At 55.2% G+C, this 17,928-nt stretch overlaps 1 protein-coding gene across 3 annotated transcripts in view; it reads right to left on the bottom strand.

The window, feature by feature from the left end:
* The window catches only part of TBC1D22A (TBC1 domain family member 22A), a 320,332-nt gene that overhangs the window by 211,138 nt on the left and 91,266 nt on the right, over positions 1–17,928 (bottom strand). For all 3 annotated transcript variants that reach the window (XM_042993557.1, XM_042993558.1, XM_042993559.1), the window contains 2 exons: positions 11,850–11,978; positions 8,884–8,946 (listed from right to left, as the gene is read on the bottom strand). In XM_042993557.1, the coding sequence (XP_042849491.1) occupies positions 8,884–8,946; positions 11,850–11,978 (192 nt within the window). The remainder of the gene's footprint in view (positions 1–8,883; positions 8,947–11,849; positions 11,979–17,928) is intronic.

The following is a 17,928-nucleotide window of genomic DNA, read 5'->3' as shown; positions in this document are numbered from 1 at the left end:
ACGGCACTATAGACGTGAGCTGTGTGACTTCACAGCACAGCAAGCACCGTGGAGATAACTTCTGGGCAGAGGGCAACAGCAGATCCGCAGTTGTGCTGGGAGAGCTGCGGGGGCCACGTCCCCGGAAACCCCGGAGCAACGTGGCCCAGAAAGAAGGAATTATTACAACGCAAGTGTTTGCAACACGACCCAAGGAACACCGCCCCCACGTGAGTTCTAACACCTGATGAACACACCAAGTAAGAGCCCGTGACAAATCCAAAATGAGCATTGAAAGGCAACCACCTGGGGCACCTGGGCGGCTCAGTCGGTTGAGAGTCCGACTTCCATTCAGGTCATGATGTCGCGGTTCGTGGGTTCGAGCCCCGCGTCGGGCTCTGTGCTGACAGCTCGGAGCCTGGAGCCTGGAACCTGCTTCGGATTCTGTGTCTCCCTCTTTCCTGCCCCTCCCCTGCTTGCTTGCACTCTGTCTCTCTCTCAAAAATAAAACAAACATTAAAAAAAATTTTTTAATTAAAATTTTAAAAAATAAATAAAAGACAACCACCTATCACGTAAAATATACACCAGGACTGCCCCTGATTATTTGCCGCAACGTGGTCAATAACGTAGGGCTCTCTTAAAGCCAGCAATGGTGCCAGCACCAAAGCCAGCAATGGTGTGGCGTTTGAATGACTCGACATTGACCTCCTTCAAATGTGACGATTTATGCCCCACGCTCTGTACTCAAGGCAGGTGTTTGATAGGTGAGCCGACCCAGACGTCTCACTACGCTCAAAACTGAAGGACAGAAAAGAAGCAACACTGTCAAACACAACATCACAGTGTCACTGTCACCTGACCAAACGTTCAACACACAGACATGGCCACATGTCACAGCGGCGAGAATGACTGGGGGCCAGTCAGAAAGAAGCATTTTTCAAATGCAGGAGCCACCAGACTTCCCCTCTGGCAGCGTGGCCCGTGAGACGGCCACCTACCTGGTCCTGAAGTCACTGAACCCGTCCATCCCACACAACCCGCGTTTACCTCGGATCAGTCGCCTCAGTGCCAGGAAGGCCAGGAATAAAATCCACCACATTTAGAGGATAAAGGAGCAAAAATGTATTCTCCTATCAGATGACAGGGAAAGGAATTAATAAACCTCAGCACCATTTGTGACTTTAAAACCACGAGCAAGGCACCATCCCTCACGTGATAAAGAGCACCTGTAATGCCTAGAGAAAATATCCCAAGTCAGCACAACGCAACCAGGAGTGACAGCAGGATACCTGCTTCCCCCACTGTGTTTGGTTGTAGTAAGAAGTCTGAGCCAGCAAAAAAAAGAAAAAACAATAAAAACAAACAGCAAAACAAAACAAATAAAGAAAAATATATAGCAAAACAGAAAAAAAGAAACTGCCATTATTCACAAAGTAATACGATTAACTTCTGTAAAGCCTCAACCACATCTACACATAAAATACTTGAATTGGGGAACAAGGTAAGACTTGCCAGGTAGAAGGTTCACTGACAAAAGTCAACAGCCTTTCTAGAGAGTATCAATGCAAGACAAGAAAAAGAACACTGTCTAGAAATAAAAGATCAGGAGAGCTAAACAAACACAGAAACAAAATGTGAGTTCTCCCCGACTGATCGGCAGATTCGGCGTGACTTCCAGAATTTACACGAAGCTATAACGAGCTGATTTCACATTTATACGAAGGCCCATAAACAACAGCCAGGCTCGGGCAGCCTGGCCTGCAAGACAGCAAGACAGCGAGACCAGGACACCTAGACAGGAGGAAGCCGGAACAGGGACGATGGACACACGGAGCGGCGGCCCAGAGGAGCCCAGAAGGAGCCCAACGTGTGCGGGATTCTGATGTAGCACAGAGCTGATCGGCGCGGGCGGCTTCTCCTGGAGGGACGTGTGCTCAGAAAGCAGCCGACCGCGGCGAACCACGCAGAGTGGATTCCAAACAGACTGTGCTGCTAAATGTAAAAGGCAGAACTTCAAAACTCTGGGAAGAGAGCTCAGACTTCTCTGAAATCTCGAGGTTGAAAAAGAGGTCTTAGGACACAAACAAGCATATATGCATAAAGGAGAAGACGGGGGAACGGGCGGCAGTAAATTCAGAATTTCTCGGCACCACGAGTGAAGAACAAGCCACTAACTGAAGGGGGCGCCCGGGTGCATCCACACCCACGACGGACTCCGCGCCCTGAACAGATCAGGAACTCCTTTCCGTCGGCAGAACCAACCAGACACCAGCACCCCAGGGACAGGGAACAGAAGCACTTCACCAGAGAAGAAACACAAATGGGCAAGAAACCGAAGAAAAAATACTTCATCCGCACTCACGGAGGTTCAAGTGAAAAGCCCAACGGGACGCACCTCCTACCCCTGGCCAGAGCGGGGGACCCGGCCTCACAGTCCCATGTGGTGGTGAGGGTCAGCATGGGACACTCCCCCAGCACGACCGCCTGGTGTGACCCAGTGCAATCCCAGCACCCGCCCCCGGGGCCTCTCCACACACGCGTGCGCACACACACACACAGGTGCACGCGTTCACGCACACACAGAGGCACGTGCACAGCGACGCCCTGAGAAAACACACAGCGATGAACTTGGCCCAAATGCTCGAGCAACACGAGACTGGAGGGCTCAGTGCACAGACTGAGCAGCAGAACGCAACACAGCACTGAGAAGTGACCTCCAACCACAGGCACTGACGGGTAACGCTTAAAACCAAATGCTGTCTTGGGGTGCCTGGGTGACTCGGTCAGTTGAGGGTCCAACTTGGGCTCGGGTCATGATCTCACGATCCGTGAGTTCAGGTCCCGCGTCGGGCTCTGTGCTGCCAGCTCGGAGCCTGCAGCCTGCTTCAGATTCTGTGTCTCCCTCTCTCTCTGCCCCTTCCCTGCTTGCACTCTGTCTGTCTGTCTCTCTCTCTCTCAAATGCAGGGGGAAGAAAAAAAAACACCAAATGCTGCCATATAAAGGGCAACCACACATATACTTAGAATAATCCCATTAAAAAATAAAAACCATAAAGGGCAAAAACATGCATACGCATATAAACACGTGATAAAACCACACAGAGAGGCAGGAAGACAGTCACTGGCTGGGAGACGGGAGACGTGTGGGAGGGACACAGAGGGGACCTCACAGATGCTAGCTCCTGCTCTTTCTTCAGCTAACGGTGGGCACCTACACGTTAATGTTTCATTATTTCCTTAAATGTGAACATAAACGTTACAGAAATCCCTCTGCACTGGTAGGTTTTACCAGAAAAACAAAGAGACAGGAGAAGAAAGATCTACGGACCCGATTCCCGAAACACGTCCGAGGAGACTTCGGTGGACTGATTACAAAACACCCAAGTACTCCCTGGGCGCTCGCAAACCGCATTCCCACCGCTGGCGGGCAGAGGCCCAGTGAGGAGCCCGAACGAAGAGACGAGGGGTGAGAGGCCGTGGACAGGTGGGACACCGACCACCACCCACGCGCATCCAGGCCGTGAGGACCCTCCGGTGTCAGCTGGCACGTGGAAGGACCTGCAGAACGGCCACACGTGACGAGCGTGTGCTCTACTGTGCCACTCGCTCATCCGCTGCCCCAGCGCCAGGCTGCGGGGACCGGGGGACACAAGGGCCCCGGGTCCTGCCCTCACAGCCTGCGCGGTCCTAGCAGACACAGCGGGGGCCTCAGCCGTGGCCAGAATCCCAGCAGACGGTTCACAGATGCACTGACTCTCACCAGCAGATGCCTGCCGGGCAGCAGGGATGGAGACCACGGGCGTGAAGGCCGCCGCCCCTCCGAGGGTGGTCTAACGGGACAGGGACTCTGAAAGGGCAGTTGCCACAACCCCGCCCGGGGGCTGGAGCGGGAGACACAAGGGCGCTCCTGGGTCACCGGGGCAGGAGCAGATGAGGCTGGCCTGCTCAGCTGAGAGGGGGGGCGGGGGGGGGGGGGTCAGGGGGCCGGCCAAGCACAGCGGGCTGCTGAGGAGTGGTCCTCCAGATGCGAGCGTCAGAAACCCACTTCGATGTGGCCCCAGAGCCAACTCCGGGGCCTCCAGAGGCGGTCTTCCTCCCGGCCACCACCGGCCCTGCTGTGGGCGGGCCCACGCGGCTCCAGGCACAATCAGTCTACGCCAAGCGCACGGTCGCAGTAAGAGTCCACTCTGAACGACTGCTTCTATTTGCCGCCTAGAAAATGCCCATCCTTCAGGGCCATGGAAAGCTCGTCACGCTCATTCTAAGAATTGCACGTAAATAATGTGGTTTTAAAAGCCTGCATGTTTCATTATCCTCCGCGTCTGTTTAAATGTAACGAGACATCGCTTCTCCGTGGCTAACTGGAAAAAGCATCTTATTTCCCTAATTTGTGACATTGCTCTAAGAAGCAGATAACCAGAGGGCAGATAATATAATAACCACGAAGGAAAAGTCACTTGGTAGACGGTAAACTTATCAGTAGAAAAGGCCCAATAGGGATATTTGAATATCATTCCCCTAATAAACTCACTGCACCCTCCATGGTAGCCACGGGCCCACAGGTCAGAACTTGTGTGTTTTCATGTAATAGATTGAGTGAGCTCAACACCGGACAGGAGACCAAAAAAACAAGCAGCCAAAAACTTACGAATTTTACTTTCAAACAATGACATCGGATGAAAACAGTAATTACCAATTTCGACAAAATCTTCTGACTCCCATGAGGTTCCAGGAGATGCTCTGGGCACCGTCACCTCGAGGGCCCCAGCCCTGCTCTCCGGGAGCCGACAAACAGGGTGAGCGAGTGGCGTCACGAACAAGCAGTCAGGCCGCACACACCAGGCGTGAATGGGGTAGGAGAGCGTTGCGGGCATGTGGCGCGTCTGATGAGGCAACCTCCCAGGTAAGGTCTGAAGGCCCAGAGGGACCCAGACCCTCAGGGGTCACGGGCGAGGGAGAGATGGGGATCCGGTCAGCTGTTCGGAGCAGCTAGCTCTGTGGCACGTGCAGCTCTCGCACCAGAGCTCGGCCGAAACAGACACCGCGGAGGTCTGCTGTCCCCTGGGGCCCGCTCCACCGTGGGGACGGGCGGGGGGCGGTGACCCCCCGACCGAGGCTGCGCCTCTGCTCTCTGGCCGAGAACCGCCGGGTGACGGCCATCCAGCCCGACTCCATCCGCTCTGCTCACTTCCAGGCCTCCCTCTCGGCAGGTAGGCGAGCCTGAGGCCCCTGAATCTAGCTGAGCTCCCATAAAACAGGGATTTCCGGGCCGAGCCAGCCCAGAGAACAGGCAGGCTGAAGATTCTAAAAGCAATTCAACGGCGAGCAACAGACGGAACGGACCCTCCATCAAAGACCCGCGTGTGGCAAACCAGCACACGTAACAACGCACGCCAGTCACCAGGGAAAGGCAAGTTATAAGCCGCAAGGTACCATCACACACCCGCCAGGAAACGGCTGACATTAAAAAGCCTGCCGGTACCGAGTACCGCTAAGGATACAGCACAAGCCCTCCCACGCACCGCTGGCGGGCACGCCGACCGGCACAGCCACCTTGGAGAATCGTCTGGCGGTCTCTAATGAAGTAGACACACACCCACTCACACCACACAAGCACCCTGCTCCTAGGTCCTCGCCGCAGAGGGGCGAGCAGGGGCCTTCACCAGATCTCCACACAAAGGTTTGTAGCACATTTTTTTGTGTGAAGACCCACACTTGGAAAGAGCCCAGGTGTCCATCAACCGACAAACGGGTCACCATGCCAGGACACGTCCGACAACAGCGTCCTACCCAGCAGCAGTGAGACAACGTGCACGCGCGTCTAAGCACTAAGAGAAGGCACTCACGAAAGTCTGGAATTTGTGGGATTCCGTTTGCACGCAATTCTTAAAAGGCAAAGCTCCAGAGACACGGAAAGCAGATCAGGACTTACACGGGCAGGGGTGGGGACAGGAGGCTGACAGCAAAGGAAGCGAGCCCACTTTGCAGGGTGATGGAAGTGTTCTATCGTGATCCAAGGGGCTGTCATAGTCCCAAGCACAGGTGTCAAAACCAATCTAAATGCACACTTACAATGGGTACACTTTACTGTCCGGCCACCAGACCTCAAGAAAGCCCACAGGAGGAAGCGGACAGTTGTGGGGGAGGGGGGCGGGTGGCGAACCGAGCGGACTGCGCATCCCCTACTGGAGGGACAGGAAAGTGTGGGTAGATGGGGGATGTGCCGAAACCCTTCTTCTGGGCGGTCAGAAGGCCCAGACGTCAGCGAGGCACACGAACCAGCTAAAATCCGAGTCACGCTGTCCCGGTTCCAGACGGTCAAGTACAGCCACGTGACTAAGTTCCGGCCCGCGGGACGGAAGCACAGGTACCGGGAGCACCTTCTAGGGAAGAGCGGTAAGGGGATGGGCGCGCCCTCCTCACTCCTGCACGTGGAAGGGAAACGCAGTGCGGAGAAGCTACAGCGGCAGCCAGGGCCCCAGGGGGTGACGCCGAGCACAGCGGCAAAGCCGCCTCACCGCCAGGGGGAGCCCGTGCGGGAGACAGGAACGCACCCCCCAGTCCCGCCAGGCCGCCTGCTGTCTGCGGCAGACCCCTCTGAGCCGAGCCGCCACGACCCTGCCAGCTCTCCTCTACGAGCGACGTGTCAAGTGGTAGGAAAAATATAAAAATGACGGTAAACCGAAGATCTGTGGCAGACTCTATTTTCCATTAAAAAAAATAAGTAAAAAAGAGGTCATGATATGTTCTCCCTCATTTTGCAGATACGGTTAAGCACAACCATTGAGAAGGACCATCAAAAGCAACCACCTCAAGACGCCTGCTTCTGTGGGAAACTAATTCTCTCCTTTTGTGTGCTATAATCCACAGGCACTTCTGCTTTCATAATCCAGGATTTTCGTTCAACAAACTTACTAAGCATATAAGAGACAGGAGAGTTTAAAAGTGTGTTTGCCGGAGCACTCGAGACGCAAACAAGTGTCTCAAACCGTAAGTAAAAAACATTCCACTTTAAAGAGATACCATTTACAAGAGTAACAAAAAAATGTGATAACTAAGAATAAATCTAATAAAACACACACAAGACCTTTCCCGGGACAAATTTTACAAGTACACTGAAAGGCGTCACAAATGGCCTAAAAATGGAGACGGTGCATATTCACGACAACAAAGAGGATTCCATAAAGACGTCAATTCCCCCCATCTGATCTACAGATTCCGCGCAAGCCCAGCCACGAATCAGACAGACAGTAAAGACAAAAACGGAACAAGCAAGTCCCGGGAGTCTGACTGTGAGAGTCGGGTGGGAGCGCACAGGCCTGAGGCCTGGAGAGGACCACGGGCACCAGGGCCCCGGCAGCCGTGGGACTCGGTACGAGGCCGAACTCGCCGGCAGGTGGGTGTCGAGGGAAGACCCCTTGAATTCTAGGACAAGACAGAGAACAAAGACGCACGTATGCAGGCGTAAGGAGGACGCACACCAGAAGGGACGCTGCAAACACGGGGAGACAAGCTGGAGGCCACACTTGAGGCCGGGCCTGACAGGTCACTTCAGGGGAGAGCTCACTGGAGGGCGACCTCACCTTGTAAGCAGCCGGTGAGTACATACGAATGAAAAACGGGAGTGTGAAGGACAAATGAGCAAAGCTTCAGATGAACCTATGGGAGCGGACTGACTACACAAGGTACGTGTAGATTTCTCAAGAAAGGCACAGCAGTGCCAACCAGAAATGAAGGGGCCGAGAAGTTCGGCCGCACTGAAACGAAGAACTTCCGGTCGTCAACGCCACCCAGAAGGAAGTGAGAAGCAGCCACAGGATGGGAGAGGACGCATGTGACGTGCAAGCTGACAAAGATTTAGAATCCCTAACACATTAGGATCGGCAGCCAATAAAAAACTAGATCAACCGCCCACAAGAAAAATGGGCAAAAGACAGAGGGCAGCACCCCCCCGAAAAGGGACCACGGAAACATTAACACAGGAAGAGATCACGGCCACCAGTAAGGAGAGACATGGAGATGACGACCAGGAGGAGAAGGCCCACTGGCGGGACAGGAATGAGGAGGATGAGGGGTATGGTCACAAGGCGTGGACGAGAGTGAGGGGGACATGGAACGTGGACGTGGGGCGTGGACGAGGAGTGTGGACAAGAGTTAGAACAACAAGGAGCATGGACGCTGACCGTGGATGCGGGGCGTGGACGAAGAGCATGGACATGGAGTGCGGGACTCGAACACCCCACAGGCGAGCGTCTGAGGAGGGCAGCTCCCCCGGGGGGACACTGACACCAGGCCTGACAGGCTCCCGGGCTCACCCCCACCCCCACCCCAGCACAACCGTTCTACTTCTCCTCAACGCCCCAGGGAAGGGCCTGATCACAACACGTCAGACGAGCCAGACGTCCGGCGACAGGAAAAAGCCACAGAAAGTGTGCAGTATTTGACTGACGGACGATCGCCCAAGAGGACACACAGATGAGCTGAATGTTAGCAAATGATGTGGAAGAAAAACACGAGCTGCAGAGAGAAGGCCACGGGACACGGGCTGAGGTCACGGGATCACAAAGTCAGGGGGCCGCTCACGTCGCGGGGGCCCTTCAAGAGCAGGGTAGGCACCGTGGGCGGCTCCAAGGCCACGGGTCCGACGTGAGTGGGGCTCTCCCCGCAGGTGGGGAAGGACACGTGCGCGCACTCCACGCACGCCTACCCGTGTCTTCCGTACGCGTCAACGCCACACACAGAACAGCGACTCCTGTCCGTGATTACGTTCTCGAGGGCCACCCCACACGCGCTGTGGGTAAAGCACCCCAACCGCACAAACCACGTCGCTAGTTCCGAGGGCACCCACCGCCCCGACCCAGGGAGACACCGTCCACAGGAACTTGCGATCCTGGCTCTTACCTCGGTCACTTTGGGCTGAAGTATCAGCGCCTCCGGACTCATGCGAGGGATGTCTATGTGGATCTGCGGATGCAGGGAGAGAGGTGTTATTTCCAAAGGTGACAGATGTCGGCGTAAGAGCAGTGCTCATCGGCGATGGACTGACCCGGGACTCGAACCCGCTCCCGCCCCGAAAGTACCGACTCCCCCCGTGGCCGAGTGCTCGAGGGGGCAGGTTCTAGCCGCACGGGCCCAGCACGAGGGCTTGCCGACGCTTCCCGCGCAAACACGAGCTGCCGGATCAGGAAGAGAGCGGGCCCTCGGCTATTTAGTAACAGAATCCATAGCAATTAGCAAACATTGATTCCTGGCCTCGGACACGGGAGCAATTCAGGTACATCAATAGAGGACAAGTTTTCGGCCGTGACAGCTTCTTCTTGGCGCCCAGGCCACGTTTTTCTCCACTTCACAGAGTCCGTGGGGACCCGGGGCACTTTTCAAAGGAAGCACTTAAAAACCTCTGCCAGCATCGGCCGATCCCTGCTTGCGCGCCGCCTGACCCGAGAGCCCTAACGAAGCCCCCGACACGGCAGACGACGACACCCGCAGGTCCAAGCAGCAGCGAGTAAGAACCTTTGGGGCTTGAGCTGGCGCCACGGGCCGGCTCCCAACGTCCCACGGGCACGTCCGCCCCTGGCCAACACCGTCACCGTCCCCAGTCACCCAGGAGGAGGCCACAGAGGCTGAAGGAAGACGTGCACATCGTAATGCCGAGAAGGAGCCAATGTTCAGGTTCGTTCCCATCAGTACGTGCCCACAAGGACTCCACTATCCAGGGGAACAGGACAGCATCCTCGCTCTGCCTCACGGGCACGACAGCCTGGGCACCATGACTGAGGCCCGGGGCCCAGCATCCTTGTCTAGAAGGTGCCTGCCACATCCCCCGGAGGCTTCCCTGGTGAAGACCACCCGAGGTGGAGGCCATCAACCGTGCCGATGCGAGGCGTGGCGGCTGCTTCCCCACTGACGGGTCCCTGCCTGGAGCCCTTCCCTCGGCGAGAACCCGGGTGCCAGCAGCCCATCGGCAGCACCCGCCCGGGGAGAGGACCAGGAGGGGCCCGGGGGCCAGTGGACTCGGTGTTCGGGGCGGCACTGAAGGACAGCGGGCAGGAAAGCGAGAGAGGGCAGGAGACGGCCCGGAGGAAACCATCAGCCCCACGCCCCCTGAGCAACGCGGGGAGGAATGGAAGAAGCGTGGGCCTACGGGCGGCAGTGCCGAGAGGGAGGGGTGCAGTCCAGACCGGGGGCCAGACGACCCTAGTCCGACCGCGTCCCCTGCCCCAGGGCGCCCTCAAGGGCCACCCTCAGAACACGGCTCCCGTGCCATCACACTCCGGTGGGCGGGCCAGTGGGCACCGTACCTACACCTGCCGTCTGTGCCAACGGGAAGGGGCTGGACACGCGAGGCGGGCCTGCTTGGCGGCAAAGCGAGCCGACATCACTGCCGCGGATTACGGTTTTCTCCGCGATGTTATCGCAAAAACATCTGGGGAATTCACAACAACACAGAAGCTTTTTATTACCTATCATCGTAACTGAATAAAGACACATGCGACCTGTATTTAATTAACTCTCCCTCAAGAAATTCGTAACAGAATACAGTCTGGTAAATCTCACAGATAGATGCTAGGTGTCATCCTTTGGAAGTCTTTTCCTCGAATAAAAATGTATCAAAAACACATCCAAAACAATACCAAGTGGAACCATTCCCTAGAATTAGTGAAGTGGAAAGAGAAAGCAGGCAAGCTACTATTGCCCCAACCAAATCCAAGTGCAATCTATCTTAAATCCGTTTCTCAGGGTGCCAGGCAAGCAGCGCCTTGCGCCCTGGAGCGCCAAGGAGCCAGAGGCAAGGGCCCCGCCCCAGAAGGGCCTCTCCCGGGTCCTTGCTCTCTCGCATGGCGCTCGCCCCCCAAGCTCGACCGTTTCCCCTCCATGAGGAAGATCTTCTCAGAATCCATTTCCCTTAAAGAACTGTTGGTCACCAATCAGAGGGAAGGCCTGTCTTGGGACCTGTGTAACAGATCTACACCAAAGTGACGAAGAGATGTGGAGAGCCCGTATCTGAGGCAGAAAGATTCGGCAAGGCTCCTTCACCCAGAAGGAGGGTTTCCAAAAGGAAATATTCAGTACGAACGCGTCTCGGGAAAGTCAGAAGCTGACTGAAGAAACAGGAAGCAGAGCTATCAGTTAAGAACCACCTTTTTGCTTAAACACAGCGCAAAAATGAATGAACGAATGAATGAATGCAGCACAAACCATTCTGCATTTCACACATTACAAAGACAGCAAGAATGACAAAGTCCTCAATGAGCTTTTCTAACAGCAAATTCTGAATGCACTCTGAACTATAAATCAAATGTAAGGATTCTTCCCCTCATACACACTGTCAACTGTTCAAGAAGCCATAATTACACCATTTTGTGTTCAACGAGGGAGCAGAAATGATACCCTGGCTACACGTTTTGCTGGAGATGAACTGCACCCCCCCAGTCCAGCTGCCCAGTCAGCTCTCGTCTACCCACACCCCACCCCTCCGTGCCCCAGAGAGTCAGGGCCCACAAAGCCCACGGAGACTCTCCTCCTCTGATCGGTCCAGCGACATGCCTGTCCGGGTCCTACGGGCCCAAGAGCAGCTCTCTGACACAAGAAAGGCCGGGCGGCTCCCGAGGCACGTGTCAGGGCACCAGCAGGGGACCTCGGGCATCCGCTCTGCAACTCCAATTAAAAACATCCTCGTCACTTTTATAGAAGGAACCGGAGATGAGCAAAGCACTACCAGCAGGAGCACACCGTCACTTGTTCATTCGTCAGCAAACACAAATCCGTGGCCTGGTTAGGAACGCACCAGAGCAAACAGCCCCTCCCGCAAACCATCACCAGGCCAGGGCCCCTCACGGGACGTGGAGCGAGGGACAGGCGCCCACCTGCCTGTAGGTGTCCTGGTGAGCGTCATCGTGCCGGGAGTCGTAATAGTGCTCGATGAACGCAAAGTATTCTTTCTGCTTTCTCTGGAGCGTGGCTGGTCTTCGCTCCACGTTGGCAGGAAGGTAACCCTGGGTGAGAGAAAGAACAAGAACAAAAAGTAGGTACGGTTAATGCCGACTCACAAAGTGTGAAATCCAAAGGGTCTTAACTGGGTGTGGCGCTCCCAAACGGGGGGGACGAGGACGGTAAGCGGAAATGGACACGAAGCACATCAGGGAGGCGGCCTCCGAGGCACCGGACGGGCGGCTCGGGCTCAGACGCTCACAGCCTCCACCACGCCCGCCAAACCTGACCCGTGGCCACAGGAGTGGGAGTCAGACGGGAGCCAGGCTTGAACTCCGTGCTCTTCGAGAACAGGACTGAGATGAACCTCTGGTTCTAAACGGCTCGCGTGCCTCAGAGAACTCGGAAGTCTGCACGGTCTTCTGACCAGAGTACATGCGGGTGCTCGTGTGTGCTCATGCATACATACAACGTACACACAGGCATGTGCATGTGTGGGCGCACACACACACACGTACGCACATCTGGAGAGATCGTCGCTCATGCAGATTTCCTCCTCTCTCCAAAGACTCGTGGGCGACTGGCAGCCGCAATCCCAGGACATAAAGTGAACTCAAACCCAGAAGGACCAGGCGGCTCAGGGTGGTCACGAAGAGCCCAGTCTCCAGGGCCAGACTGTCGGTGTTGTACGTGCTTTTTATTTCGCTGCTTCTGCTTTCTTTAGCTTTTAGTTTATTTTTTTGTTTTGAGAGGGAGAGGGAGAGGGAGCCCAAGCAGGGGAGGGGCAGAGACGGAGGGAGAGGGCTTGGGAGAGAACCCCAAGCAGGCTCCAGACCATCAGCGCAGAGCCCGACGCAGGGCCTGAACCCACGAACCATAAGATCAGGACCTGAGCCGAAATCAAGAGTCTGACACTTAACCGACAGCCGCCCAGGCGCCCCTCTTTGCTTCTGCTTTTTAAATCAACATTACCGACATGTCACACGTAAGATGAAATGTGCCTCTTTCAAGTAAACCCTTCCATGACATCTGACAAGGGTACACAGCTGCGTCACTACGGCCCCCCCGTGAAGACGTGGAGAATCTCTGTCTCCCCAAAACCTTCCCCTGTGCTCATCCCCCTCTCAATCAGGAGAGCCCAGGGAGCCGCACGACTCCTCGCGGACCGCCCCGGCCTGGCCTAGAACGTCACGCAAATGGAATCATTCGGGGACCCGCGCTTTGTGTCCGCTCGGCCTGGCGTCTTTGCGATTTTTCCAAACCGACGAGGGGACCGGCACCCATCCCTCGGCTCACTTCTCCACCGCACGGAGACCCCGCGGCCTGCCGGCCACTCACTTCCTGCCGAGCGTCCGGGGTGTTTCTAGTTCGGGGCTATTATGAATACAGCTTGTTGCTACTATTCTCGTACAAGGCTTTTATGGCTACAAGCTTTCCTCTCTCGTGGTTAAACACCTAGGAGTGGAGTCTTGGCTCCCTGCACATGTACATGTTTCGTTTCCTAACAAACTGCCAGACCTTTCACAAGAGATGATGTGGTTTCACACTCCAGCTAACAGAGGATAAGAATTTCAAATGCTCCACACCCTCCCTGATAGTATCGCCCGTCTTTTCTTTTTTAATATTTTAATAGTTATTCATCTTTGAGAGATACAAGAGACAGAACGCAAGTGGGGGAGAGGCAGAGAGAGAGGGAGACACAGAATCCGAAGCAGGCTCCGGGCTCCGAGCCGTCAGCACAGAGCCCGACGCGGGGCTCGAACCCACGAACCGTGAGATCGTGACCTGAGCTGACGTCGGATGCTTAACCGACTGAGCCACCCAGGTGCCTCTCTTTTTTTAATTTTTTTAATGTTTATTTATTTTTGAGAGACAGAGAGAAACAGAGCACAAGCAGGAGAGGGGCAGAGACAGAGGGAGACACAGAATCCAAAGCAGGTTCCAGGCTCTGTGCTGTCAGCAGAGCCGGATGTGGGGCTTGAACCCATGAACCGCAAGATCATGACCCAAGCCAAAGTCAGATGCTTAACTGACTGAGCCACCCAGGCACCCTGTACTGTCCATCTTTAAATATTAGCATTCTGGGGGTGCCTGGCTGGCTCAGTCAGAGCATGTGACTCTTGATCTCAGGGCTGCGAGTTCAAGCTTCATGCTCAGTATAGAGATTACTTTAAAAAAAAATAAAATCGGGGTGCCTGGGTGGCTCAGTCGGTTAAGCGTCCGACTTCAGCTCAGGTCATGATCTCACGGTTCGTGGGTTCGAGCCCCACGTCGGGCTCTGTGCTGACGGCTCGGAGCCTGGAGCCTGCTTCGGATTCTGTGTCCCTCTCTCTCTGCCCCTCCCCCATTCATGCTCTGTCTCTCTCTGTCTCAAAATAAATAAACATTAAAATAAATAAATGAAATCTTAAAAAAATAAATATCAGCCATTCTACTGAGTGGCTTTAATCGCACATCCCCGATGATTAACAATGTTCAACATCTTCCCACGTACCCAGCCGCCACTGCTTCTCTTCTCTGGTGAAGAGTCTGTTCAAATCTTTTGCCCATTTCTTAAACCAGGTTATCTTCCTAGTGAGTCTTATGGTTCTGTCTTCTAGAAGCGAATACACGTTAAGATTATATTCTCCTAATCTGGGCCCTGCCTCCTTGTCTCAAACAGCCTAAGTTTTAAATTTCCATGCAATCCAACTTACAAAGTGTTTCTTTTATATTGAGTGCTTCTACTGTCCTACAGAGGAAAGATTTCCTCCTGGTCTCTTCCCTGGATGTTCTGAAGCTTTACCTGGCTACCTCCTGCTCATCCGTCCAGCGTCTCTTCGACGGTACTCCTTCAGGACGCCTGACCCAACCCCCGAGGCCAGGCTGGTCCCTCAGGGCTCCAGCTGCTCCTGGCACGAGACCCCCACAGAGCCAGCCCCTCACCGCGCCAGCCACGTGGCAGCCAAATTTTCATTAAGTGAATTCATGTATGAGCAAGTGAACAAATAAATCCCACGTGGTATTTTCCGCCTTTAAGATGCTCCCACATCTGCAGCAGACCTGTGTTTGCTGCTGAACATCTATACCTCCCTTGTTTCCACAGAGCCCCGAAGATCCTCCAGGAACCACACATCCCTGTTCTCAACCCCTTCCTTCAGGAGCGTCCCTGATGGGCCACCCCACTGGCCACAGGGGCTGACAGGCTCAGAGGCAGAGAGGGGACCCAATGCAGGCACAGAAGGCAAGCCCCACGGCTTTTCTTTGCTTCTTCCTGCGAGTCGGGGAGAATGTGCAGAGACTGGAGCTGTGGCAGCTGCCCTGTGGCCATGCGGGAGAACCACAGGCTGTGGGTGCGTCACAAAGAGCCGACCTGCAGAGCTGAGCTGGGAGAGTCACTGGCCTTGACGAGGTCGGCCTGAATCCCACCACGTCTTCTCAGTTGTGCGAGCACATCCGTCCCCTTTGCTTCCCCGAGGCATTTCTAGGAGCATCGATTCTCAATGACACTCCTGCATACGTTTGCTTTCACACACCGGGGTCACACCGTTAAGCCTCTTGTCCATAAACACATACTGGAATATAACACGCGAGCACACGCCATCCAAACGGCGGGAGGAATTATCATAACCACACATGGCTCGAGGCCCCTGGGAGCCTCCTAACCACTGTCCTTCACCTCCTCCCCGGAGCTAATAAGTCCCTAACTTCTAACACCGGGTAAATGTTGCCTATTTCTGAACCTTCTACAAATGGAATCATTTTTTCTGTCTGGCCGCTCAAACTCGACATTACATTTGAAAAGCTCACTCATGTTTGGAACATGTTAAGAACAGCTTTCACTGTTGTGCGTTCCCGCGTACAAATCCCATGCTACCGCAGCAGACGTGTGGACTGCTCCCACTCTGTGTTCTCAACATTCTCGTTCCTGCCCTTCACGGCCCATGACGTGCATTCTGTTAGATATTTACCGAGGAGGCGAACCACTGGCCATGCCCACCTTTCATAAGTTCTGCTGCAGAATTTTCCGAAGTGATTACACTCCCACTGGAGGTACCGTGGCAAGTTCTACATCCTTGCCAGCACTCGGTGTTGACAAACTTTTTCTTTTTAACCATCCCGATGGGCCTGCAGTGGTCTCTGTCACAAGGCAGCTTTGGGGCACCTGGGTGGCTCGGTCAGTTAATCGTCCAGCTCTTACCTTCGGCCGAGTTCGTGATCTAGAGGTTCATGGGTTCAAGCCCCAAGTCGGGCTCTGTGCTAAGCGGAGCCTGGTCGGGACTGTCTCCCTCTCTCTCTGCCCCTCTGATACTCATGCACAAGCGCGCTCACTCTCTCTCTCTCAAAATAAATAAACTTTAAAAGGACAAAAAGAAGGTAGCTTCGCTCTGCATTTCCCAGAAGACTGGCGGAGCTGTTCTGCATCCACACCCGGGAAACGCGTGGACGAGCATAGCCCGGTTTTCTATTGGGTCGTATTCGTCTGCAGGCACGTCACACTCCACGGGGGAGTCCTCTGTAAGTCTCTACTCCTCCTCCCCGTGCTTTGCCTTTTCTTCCCGCTAATGATGTCTTTTGATGAAGACAAGTTCCTAGCTTTAATGTGGCCCCATTTATTAATCTTTTATGATTAGTCCTTCTCGTGCCCTTTGTAAGAAAATGTCCTTCATCCAACCTGCCATGCGTACACGTCGCACTTTGAAATCACGACCGTGTCCCCAACGTCGTTAAGTAGTGGCCTCCGGTGGGGCCGGCACAGGACAGCACGCTGGGAACCGCTGTCCTCGGGTCCAAACCACGTGGGGCTGCTGGTGTTCTACATCGGCAGAGCTGAGCGGTCACCAGGCGCTGAAATCTGTCCTGCAACACCGCCACCCAGCCTCTTCCAGAAAGTCTGCCAACCCGAAGGCCTTCTGCCATATGTACCTGTGTTTGCACGTGTTTATGCTCAACCTTCCTCGTTCTGAACAGGGTGACAATCTTTTCCCTTGTCTGGTATTCTGAGCCACGTCTGACTTCCTCCTGAGGCAAAATCCCCACAAGCAAGCTGTTCGTCCAAGGCCACACCGGGCATACTGAAGGCTCCCGATGCTTCTTCCCAAGCAACCCACCAGGGAGGGCAGCAGTTTCCGGTCTGGGAGCCCAGCCCCCGCCCTTCAGCAGCACGACGAGAGGCACCTGCCTCAACTCCAACAGGTCGGGAAGGGGCAGGTTCGCCAGAGGGTCCCGCTGACAACACAGGGAACCCCGACGGTGGGAGCTTCTACCGCTGAGCATCGGTGGCTATGCTCCCGCGTGCGTGCCTCTACTTTCTGGCCAGACGAGAGATGCTCCTGTTCTAAAGGCAGATGGGTTCACACACTCAGAACGGCGACGGCAACGATAACCCAGGCGCACACAGGAGTGCCAGGCGTGCCCGGAGCACCCCTGCCGCAGGTCCTGCGTGAGAAACCGCCCGCCCCGGGCGCCTCCACAGTCAGACCTCTTCTGCCGGCACCATGCGGCACGGGGCGCTCTCCCTGTCGGGGACCCAGCCCTGTCCCTGCCAGGGGGCCTCCCACCCCAGGGGGAATGGCCAGACCCGAGGAAGGGCGCTGCTTCGTCATGTCAGAGACCATCCTCCTGGCAAGCACCAGGAGTGACCGCACCCATCTGACCTCACTGTGACTTCAGTCCCCGTGGCCATCACCTGGCAGGAAGAACAATTCCTATCCCCAGGAAGCCACGGCCACAGCTGAGTAAGAAAAAGCCCAACTGCTCACCAGGCGCGGAGCTGCCCGGAGCACTGCCTTGAATCCTGCCTGGTGGGTGGGCTGGCGGTGTTGTCACTGACGGAAGAGTAAAGGCTCAAGAATGGTCACCGTAGCCGAGTTACAGGGCCTGAGCATGGACTGCAGCCAAAGCCAGGCCCGAGAGGCCCTTACCTGATGCTGCCCTTCTCGGGGGATGCGGGCTCACTTCGCACAAACTCAGGAACAGGTCCCCACCCCGTGGGGTCATCTACACACGTACACACACACACACACACACACACAC

Source organism: Panthera tigris, chromosome B4 (genome assembly GCF_018350195.1).
Source record: "Panthera tigris isolate Pti1 chromosome B4, P.tigris_Pti1_mat1.1, whole genome shotgun sequence".
In the NCBI taxonomy this organism is placed as follows: domain Eukaryota; kingdom Metazoa; phylum Chordata; class Mammalia; order Carnivora; family Felidae; genus Panthera; species Panthera tigris.
Note: the sequence above shows the minus strand (reverse complement) of the source record. Positions and strands in the feature narration are given on the sequence as shown.